The sequence below is a fragment of the Micromesistius poutassou genome (genome assembly GCF_964030765.1).
Source record: "Micromesistius poutassou genome assembly, chromosome: 21".
NCBI lineage: Eukaryota > Metazoa > Chordata > Actinopteri > Gadiformes > Gadidae > Micromesistius > Micromesistius poutassou.
In genome coordinates, this window is record NC_140291.1 from 3,060,551 (window position 1) to 3,070,614 (window position 10,064).

Here is a 10,064-nt window from a genome sequence, read left to right on the forward strand (position 1 = left end):
CACACACACACACACACACACACGTGTACCCACTCACACACGTACCCACTCACACACACGTCACCACTCATACACACGTAACCACTCACACACACGTACCCACTCACTTACACATACTTACTCACATAAACGTGCACACACATACCCACCCACTCACACACACACACACACACACACACACACATATACCCACTCACACGTGTATTTCACTCACTAATCTTTGACTGACGGCTCGGCCATTTGTAACACATGACACATGATGCTCACAACTCACAGCACCTTTTAAACACCTCCACACTACAGAGGTGTGTGTGTGCAGCGTCCAACCTGCCTCTCTCTCTCTCTCCCTCCCCCACTCCCCCACTCCCCCCGCAGTAGTCCCGAGGCTCCAGTCTACTGGAGTGTGCGTTTTTGGGGGGCAGTTTTTTCGGCGAGTGTGTTTAAGGGGCCCGTCCTCTGCGTGGATTGGCTAATGCCTAGGAGCCCGGCCGGGCGAGATTGCATCCCTCTCCACGACACCAACCAATCCCAGTCCCTCCTTTGACCTGCTGGGGGCCGGCCGAACACAGACTCCGCCCCCATGGGATGATGCATGCAACTGGCGCCTGACCGGAGGGCGCACCTTAGCCCTCTGACCCCCCCCCCCCCCTCCCCTGGCGGCCATCTTTTTTCTGCCCGTGCAAGACGAGACACCCTGGGGGGGAGACAGCGTTTACAGTTGAACTTGTGACAGTTTATGAGTATGAGTAATGAATATATTGTTAATTATGACTAGCTGTACCAGAAAAATCACCGAAACACAACCAACCAAGCATTTATATTTACTATCTTAAAAAAAAAAAAAAAAGGGGGGGAGAAGCGGCGAAAGAAGGGGGGGGGGAGAGAGAGAGTGTGGCGGCGGCTGGGATTTTAACCGTGCACCCGCGGCGGGGGGGGGGGGGGGGGGGTTTCTAGTGGACCCCGGGCAAACGCCGCTGTGCTGGGTACCGGCATTTTGATGTGTGTGTATATGACGTAGGGTTTGCTTTCCTCTAGGTGAGCAGTCCAGCTGGCATGGGGGAGGGGGAGGGGCGGGGTGGGAGGAAGGGGGGGGGAAGGAGGAGGAGGAGGTTGTCGGACAGGAAGCGAGTCAGCAGGAGAGCCTAGCAGAAGTGAGACGAGCAAGCTTGATATCAACGACATGAAGCACCAAAGTGTAGAACTTTACGCTTTTTCTGTGTACTCATGTGTTTCTTTCCGTGTGCCGTTCGTCGCCGTACTATCGAGGTGGGGGTGGGGGGTGGGAAGCGGGCGGGTGGCGGGGTGTGACATGGACATGTGTTTTATTGTGTTTTTAGCGTCCCCGTTGCGTTACTCTTTAAACAAACTAGCGTCTGCCTGAACTACTTTTTAAGCAAGCTTTTTTTTTTTTTGTTCCTTTCCGTTCTTTCGGTTCTTTTTTCCACACTGGGATTTTTTATCGTGCAAGTGTTCGAGCTGCGCGGTGCGCCGCGCTGTGAGCGGGGGCGTGCATGTGTTGCGGCGCAAGGAGAGGCTGCGGCGGGTATGGGTATATGCGTTTTGCATGTTTGACCGCGACCTCTCCATCACTCTCCCTTTGCCCCCCCCCCCCCCCCCCGAACTCCTTGCCTTCTCCCCAAACCTCACCCCGAACTCCTTGCCCCCTCCCCATCCCCTCCTCCCCTCAAACCTTCCCTCTAACCTCCCCCCCCCCCACACACACACACACCCCCACGGCCCTCCCCCTCCTCTGCTTCTGGCTCTCAAGGGAACTGACGTCCTGTTCTGTTATCACTGTGTATATGCAGTGTCTTCTGTATAGATAAATGTAGAGAAAAAGTGTAATATATGTACATGCATCCAAGAGACTCTTGTCCTGTGCGTCGGCTGTGGGATTTAGCCGATGGTTCCCTGCAATGTCTCCCCATCACCCCTCTCCTCCCCCCCCCCCCTCCCCCCCTCCCCAGTAAACAAAACAAACAGCCCGCAACTGTTTGAACACGCGGTCGAATCGGGAGCTTTCTGAAACGGGCCAACACTCTCTTGCTCAGTAAACTGGACTTGAGATGCCGGCAATTTACGATTGATTAGAAGTACTTGGGAATACTTTCCCACACTCGACTTCACCGAGTCCATTACGGACGTCTTCTGCACTTAGGCTGCACAAACATAAACGCACGCACATATATACAGACAAACGCGCACACACACACACACACGCACAATTTGCCACATTTTGTCCCATGGCCACTTCACTGTGTTCGGAGAATGTGATCATTTGACTTTTAAAGGGAAACCAAGGTCTCGAGTGGAGACCTCGGTCATTGCTTCCCCAAGCCCCCCCCTCTCCCCCTCCCTGACCACCGCCCCAAAAATATATTGTATTTTGTGAGTCGTTCACAAAAAGACGCGCAAACTCACACAGACACACACGTGTGTACACCTGTGTACAAGCGCGCGCGCGCACGCGCAGGGGGAGGGGAACTGTTACATATCCGCACCAGAGCTCGGTGGTGCGTAACGCGACAGCGAGGTCGATCTGTGCTAATCCAACGTGTCCGTCCGTCCGTCCCGTCCGTAGTGAGTCTCGACCAGCCCCTCCCATCGGTCCCCTCTGGTGTCCCGCGACCCTGTTGCTCTCGTAGTGCTTCGTTGGTCTGTAGCGCCTCTTGTCGTTTTCACTCGTTGCTGGATTGTCGTTCTCTCTGTTCCGTTTCTGTCTTTTGTTTTCGTCGTCGTCGTCGCCGTTGGAACTCGTCTCTTTTGCAGTTTTTTGTAATATAACGCTCTGCCAAGCTAGAGTTCTGCACTCTCCCTCTGACCGATATACACACACACAGACAGACACACACACCTACACACAAACACCTGCACCCGCACACACACACACACACACTTGCACTTAAGCACCCGCACAAAATAAAAGGGAGTTTGGAACGAGGTTATCAACGATTATGATCAGAGATGAATTAAGGCTCAGTTAAATGTTTCTGTTGTCGACCCCAGGAGTTTTTTTGAGAATTCTGCCTGCTCAGTAGAGAGAGTGAGAGGGAGAGAGGGAGAATGAGGGAGAAAGGGAAAGAGGGATAGAGAGAGAGAGAGAGGGAGAGAGAGAGAGAGAGAGAGAGAGAGGGGGGGTGCTGGTTTCAAAACCGTGCACCACCAGACCGGGAGACCTAGTTATATGCATGTTTCAGTTAAGCATTTCCGCCATGTTCCTGCCTTATTAAAAAGGACAGGGGATGGCGTTTCTAATATATAACGATATTTGCATCTTTGAAACGAGAGCCGCCTCCATCCAGAATGTTGAAATAATAGGTGACATGAAAAATAAAAAAAATGAAATACGTTTAAAAAATCTATATATCAACTAAAGGATTGAGGAGCCGTAGCTTGGTTTGAGGCCCTTGATGTTAGTATTTTTTCCCTGCGTTGTAATGATATACTATTGGGCTGCGCTTCCGTCCCCAGCCGCCTCCATGTGGATGCTGGTGTTTTTTTGCATGATCATGTTGTACACTGAAATACAACCATGAATTGACAACTATCAAGTGTTTGTCTGAGTGTTAGTTGGTCTTCATCATAGCTTTGTTATTCTTCAAAAACTTGGATCTTGAAAGTATTTAATAAAAATACTATTTCAGCACTGGGCTGTTCTCTCGTTTGGTGGTTTATTCTCTTCTCTGTCTTTGGTGGTTGTTGTTTTTTTTGGTTCTTAGAAAGATGACGATTTCTGACGCAGGCAAACGGTAGAACGTGTATGATTAATGTGAATGCAAATAATTATTTATTTGTCGTACTCCTTAATATTCTCAGTTGAAATGTTAATCCCTGGCCACTCACTAAATTATTCCTCAAGTGGAAAAGTGTCAAGCTATAATCTACAATCAACTACATTGATACATTTGCACAACTCCTCTACACTAGTATATAAAAACGGAGGCCTTATCATAGGTCAGGGCCTGCAACTTCAATTCATTGAACTGCATCTGATCCTGGGTCCGTGTTGCCTCGCGACTCTGACGGTGCAGTGCGTCCAGTTTCAGCTGCATCAGCCCGCAGCAGAGTTGAATAATGCTTTATCCTTATTTAAGGCTCCGTTGTGGTCTCATTTAGAAGATTATTTTAAGGTTGTGTGTATGTGTATGTCACAGAAGTAGGTCAGATCCCCTGGTTATTTTTTGCTCCGTGATTAATGAGACCGCCTCGGTAAAACATGCACCCACACACGCACACACCAATAGATTTTCGAAAGACATTAGATGGAAGGAACTTTCTGATGTCACGTTTGATCCCTCTCTGTGTGAAACATCAGGCCTCGTGCAATGAGCCGGACGTGATTAACAGAGGGGAGCCTTCATCTTCATCGTCTTCTGCTGTCCCTTCCTCTGTGCTGACGAGCAATGTCTGCACAGAGCCCAAGAGGTTATTCTCACCCGAGTCCCACCAAGCTGACCCAAGAGAGCCGCTGAGATGCCCTGGAACTGAGCTCTTCTGCTGCCTTCACGGAGCCAGGAGCTCAGCCTGGGTTCCCTTCACCCTCCCTGGCCTGGTACCAGATGTGTGTGTGTGTGTGTGTGTGTGTGTGTGTGTGTGTGTGTGTGTGTGTGTGTGTGTGTGTGTGTGTGTGTGTGTGTGTGTGTGTGTGTGTGTGTGTGTGTGTGTGTGTGTGTGTGTGTGTGGGTGGCCGAGCACACAACCTTCGTTGCTGAAGGCCATGGGAAAAATTGGGGGAATGCAGAATGCTGGCAAAACACGAAAACTAATGGAACTGCTACTGTTTGACATCCCAAGCTTGTAGATAATATACCATGCTTAGGCTTACTTAATGTTAGGAATTATTGGTATGACTAAGTGCTGTTGTTTTTTTTTACATTAAAAAAAATTGCATTCTCATTGGAAAAAATTTGAGCCGAGCTCATGTAGGTCGTACAGAAACACAACGCAGAGGCTGGAAGGGACAGCCAGATACTTCAGAGTGGAGGGCAGGAATTACCCATAGACCTTATGAAGTTAAGACTGACGTTATAACGTATTCTCGTCGTCTGGCCTCACGCTGTGACAGGCCTACTGCAGAGTAGGTTTCCGTGTTTCGTTAAATGCAGATCTCTTGTGTAATTCACTTGCTTTCTTTGTGCCTGCACAGCACTGATGCCATTACACTTGTGTCGAACACATTGTTCACAATGAACAATTGTTAATCACGTTAAACAGCGGTTTACATATCCCAGGAAAGAGCTGCACATGTGGGAATTGTAAGGCGGTTCAGACAAAAGCCTTGATTTAACGGGCTCTTGGGCGACTAAGCAGAATAATGCTTCATTTTCTCGGGGAAACAATAATATGCTTTGTAGGCCTATGCATAATTTTTTCAGAAACCCGCAAATTGTCAGCGTGGGACATTTTGTCCAAAGCACTGCGGACCTTCATTTATTGCAATAGCCTACTCTAATAATTATCTGAGAGACAAAATGTTCGATTTGGTTTGTTTTTGCATCGTTGATTACCAAGTGGAGATCATAATATTCACATTGGACTCCGCTATTTAGGCCATAAACTCAACGCGCTGCGACTGCAACATTGAAATCGGTTGAAGCCTAATCGTGACACAGGGTTATCTCCGGTTCTCATTTGATACGATTTGTAAACCGATCTGAGTAATTATCAGCTTAAAACGCAAGGCAGCACACGTGATCAAGGGAATCGCTGACATCAAAGAAACAGCCAGACAGCATCCATCGAGCTTTGCATTTCACCATAATTTAATACTGATGGAGTCGGCACGTCACAACGCGGTACAATGAATGAATGCAATACAGATCCAGAAGGCATACTTCACAGCACTTTATAACAACATACATATTTACAGCCGGAGCTTTACTTCATAAAACACAACTTGGCCTCAAAGAGGATGAGCGAATGGCTTAGTTTATGTACAAGATTATAAAAAAACAGGCATTAGACCTAGAGGTCGGACTGACGGAGGCTACGAGATGCTGAACAACGCGATGATACACAATTTTCTTGGAGGACACATGTCCATCCGATTAACCAAAGTATAAAAAAAATGGAACAAATAGAGCCATATTATCCACGCTACGACCCTGTAAAAATAGAATATTTCCGCCATCTACTGGTGAGATCACGCACCTGTCCAGAGAACAGAAATGACAACAGAACAGACACCGATTCACTTTAACAGTTCTATTCAAGGCAAGAATGGATGCATTAACACTCATTGTCTACACTACCAACCAGATGATCTACCTACCTACCTATCTATCTATCTATGCACCTTATGCTACTCTACCTAAAAACCCATGTAATAGAACCTAAGGACGAAACCCCCCAAAACGAATCCCAACCGCCAATGACAGCTAATAGCCTTGGTATGCGAAAATCGCTGAAGACCAAGTGTCGAGGACTGATGAACACTGACACAGAAAAAAAAAAAAAATAATAATATTAGGACAGCCTGAGAAGGAAAACAACATAAATATTCTATTTTTACTGGTTTTCCCGATGTTGCTTGCTTACTCACCACCCACAACCTTTTCACTCGAGCGCCTTATGAGCGAGGCAAAGACTTTCGGACTGCGTGTATCTAAGATACAGCAACAATGTACAATGAATGTTAGCTTGATTTATTTAGATATTTTTTTCTTTTTAAGGCTAAATGCAAACCTACAGTTGTCCCTACTGTAAGCAATATTTATTTGCTGTTCTGTTTTGGAAAAATCCCTCTTAAAATATATTGTTGTATTTGTTCAATTCATTAGCGATGCAGATAAAGCATGCTGATATTTTATATCTCAGTTAAGCCTGAATCAGTGATTATTGTACTTTTTTTTAAAGCCCTTTTAGTGCACTGACCTACGATGCATTCATTTTCTTTACTTGTCTCCTCGCATCCCCACTTAAAGGTAATGGAAACTGATGAAGATCAATTCAGAACTCACTTTCCGTCCTCCTGTTGCTCCTCTACCGATTTGTACTGTAGAAACCTCTTTTATCTGAAGTCTTCTCTATCTCCCTACCTCTCTCTCTCTCTCTCTCTCTCTCTCTCTCTCTCTCTCTCTCACCACCTCTCTCCACCTTTCTCTCTCTCTCTCTCTCTCTCTCTCTCTCTCTCTCTCTCTCTCTCTCTCTCTCTCTCTCTCTCTCTCTCTCTCTCTCTCTCTCTCTCTCTCTCAGAGCCGGTTGTCCGTGCGTGGTTCGGCATTGCGAGGGTGCGCGCTGCTGCTGCTGCTGCTCTTAGCGTTGCCACGGCGATCGGGGTGCTGCGCGTGGGCATGCGTGTGTTTGGGCTTGTCGGCCTCGCTCTCTGTGGCCCCGCCTCCGCCTCCGTCTCCATCGGCGCCGGCGGGTGGCGCGATGTCGGTGGGGGTGCTTCGGCAGACCCAGACCCGGGCCGTGCGTGTGCTTCGAGAGTTTCAAGTCGTCCTTCCCGTGGATGATGTCATCGTGAGGGCGGGAGTGAGCGTTGCACCGGTACCGCCGCCGCCGTCGCGTCAGCACGGTCTTCCGGCGCGCTCGCCGCGCCGGCCGTGACCGCCGCGCCCAGCCGGCGCGGGCGGCCAGGTGGGCGCCGACCACCTCCTCCACCCAGCCCCGGAAGCGGTTGACGCGGGTGTAGAGCGCCGGCGACGAGGCTCCGCCGCCGCCGCCGCCGCAGCCGTAACCGCCGGCGACCAGCCCGGTGAGGACCCAGCGGCCGCCGCCCTCGTCCTGGCACACCAGCCCGCCGCCCGTGGTGCCGGGCAACCGTCGCCGCGGAGACGGCTGGTGTCGGGGGGGGCTGCCCGCACACAGGGTGCCGTGGCTGGAGAAGCTGTCGCCGTAGTGCTTCTTGCATTGCCATGGCGACATGAGGGGCACCCAGGACGCGACCACGGAATCTGGGGAGGAAGGGACGGGAGGACGGATGTTTCAGTGGGTGACAAAAATGACGACCGGGGCTCTCTACGTGTTTGTGTGTGTGTGTGTGTGTGTGTGTGTGTGTGTGTGTGTGTGTGTGTGTGTGTGTGCTGCTTGAACAAGACATAAGCCATTTCTCAATACCAAGTACGTGAGTACATAGTACTCACGGACTTGGAAGTACGTACTTGGCAAGTCCGGACTTTCAAGTACAGACTTCCGAGAACGCGAGTACGCACTCTGCAATTGGAACAGCAGCGGACTCGATGATGCATTCTGGGATATTTAACGGTCCCAAGTCCACACGAGTCACCTCCAATGCATCCTCGGTAGAACGGCCTCATCGAGAACGCATCGAGAACACTTCTGGGTTTTACGACACTACTCGCGTACTCGCGTACTTGGAATTGGAACAGTGCTTGGGGCCACCACTGATGACGTTTACCGAGAACGCAAGTACACGAGTACGCACGAGAACGCAAATTGAGAAACGGCTTTAGACTAAACGGCGTGTTCCCTGACCTTCACCATCCCAGCCCGTCGTAACCGTGGTGATGCAGGACGTCGGCGGCGACGGGACGGCCCTGTCCGGGCTGGGCAGGCACGCTGCGTTGGTGTCGGGGTCAAAGGTCAGGCAGTGGCCCTTGCCGCTGGGCAGCCTCACCAGCGCCAGGTCGTGACCCCCGCTCTGGCCCTTGTACTTCCTGTGGACGACCACGCGCTCCGGAGACAGGGTCTGCGGCGACGCCCCGACGCGCACGACGTACGTGGACGGGCTACTGCCGTACCTGAGGAGAGAGGAGAGAGGAGGGAGGAGTGAGGAGAGAGGAGAGTGGAGAGAGGAGAAGAGAGGAGTGAGGAGTGAGGAGTGAGGAGAGAGGAGAGAGGAGAGAGGAGAGAGGAGAAGAGAGGAGAGAGGAGAGAGGAGAGAGGAGAGAGGAGAGAGGAGTGAGAAGAAGAGAGGAGTGAGGAGTGAGGAGTGAGGAGAGAGGAGAGAGGAGAGAGGAGAGAGGAGAGATGAGAGATGAGAGATGAGAGATGAGAGAGGAGTGAGGAGTGAGGAGGGAGGAGGGAGGAGAGAGGAGAGAGGAGAGAGGACGTGAGGAGATAGGAGTGAGGAGAGAGGAGTGAGGAGAGAGGAGAGAGGACGTGAGGAGGGAGGAGTGAGGAGAGAGGACATGAGGAGAGAGGACGTCAGGACATGAGGAGAGAGGAGTGAGGAGAGAGGACATGAGGAGAGAGGAGAGTAAGGAGGAGAGAGGAGTGAGGAGAGAGGAGAGAGGAGTGAGGAGAGAGGAGAGAGGAGAGAGGACGTCAGGACATGAGGAGAGAGGAGAGAGGAGTGAGGAGAGAGGACGTGAGGAGAGAGGAGAGAGGAGTGAGGAGAGAGGAGAGAGGAGAAGAGAGGAGTGAGGAGAGAGGAGAGGAGAGAGGAGAGAGGAGTGAGGAGAGAGTAGAGGGGAGCGAGGAGAGAGGAGAGAAGAGAGGAGAGAGGAGTGAGGACGTGAGGAAAGAGGAGAGAGAGAGGAGAGAGAGGAGTGAGGAGGAGAGAGGAGTGAGGAGAGAGGAGGAGAGAGGAGAGAGAGGAGAGAGGAGAGAGGAGTGAGGACGTCAGGACATGAGGAGAGAGGAGAGAGGACGTGAGGATAGAGGAGTGAGGACGTGAGGACGTGAGTACACACTCTCGCATGATGAAGAGCTGAACACCAGAGGAGACGAGGGAGGGAGAAGACAAGAGGAGAAAGGAGGACGAGACGAGAGGGGACCAGAAAAGGAGAGGCGACGAGGAGCAAGGAGAGGAAATGAGAGATGAAGAAGGGAAGAAAGGAGAGGAGAAAGAGAAAATCCGGGTACCAAAAGACAAGACAAGACGAGACAACAAAGGTGGACAACAAAAGAGGGGAGGAAATGAAAAGAGAAGGGAAGACAGAAAGGAGATGAGAGGAGCAGAGAAGAAAGGGGATTGGGGGGGCGCTACCTAGTGAAGCAGTGGGCCGAGGTGAGAGCCCAGCAGGGGTTGATCAGGGTCCCGCTGCAGAGAGGACCTCCATCCCTGCCCTGTGTCTGAAGCCATACGGACACCTGCCAGGGCCAGGAACTCCTACAGCAGGGGGGAGGAACGGCGTAGCGTATTTTGAGCAAACGGA

At 50.9% G+C, this 10,064-nt stretch overlaps 2 protein-coding genes across 6 annotated transcripts in view; one reads left to right on the top strand and one right to left on the bottom strand.

Annotated features, from left to right (window-relative positions):
* The window catches only part of camk2g1 (calcium/calmodulin-dependent protein kinase (CaM kinase) II gamma 1), a 30,680-nt gene extending 27,029 nt beyond the window's left edge, over window positions 1-3,651 (top strand). For all 5 annotated transcript variants that reach the window (XM_084485971.1, XM_084485975.1, XM_084485973.1 and 2 more), the window contains one exon: window positions 376-3,651. The gene's annotated coding sequence lies outside the window, so the exon portion shown is untranslated. The remainder of the gene's footprint in view (window positions 1-375) is intronic.
* A 3,539-nt stretch (window positions 3,652-7,190) lies between these two features.
* LOC311366764 (neurotrypsin) overlaps window positions 7,191-10,064 on the bottom strand; it is a gene marked incomplete at both ends in the record, with an annotated part of 20,442 nt that continues 17,568 nt past the window's right edge. Inside the window, 6 exon segments of the mRNA XM_084485552.1 lie at window positions 7,191-7,389; window positions 7,496-7,760; window positions 7,763-7,796; window positions 7,798-7,898; window positions 8,440-8,705; window positions 9,896-10,018. Of these exon segments, the coding sequence (XP_084341678.1) occupies window positions 7,191-7,389; window positions 7,496-7,760; window positions 7,763-7,796; window positions 7,798-7,898; window positions 8,440-8,705; window positions 9,896-10,018 (988 nt within the window).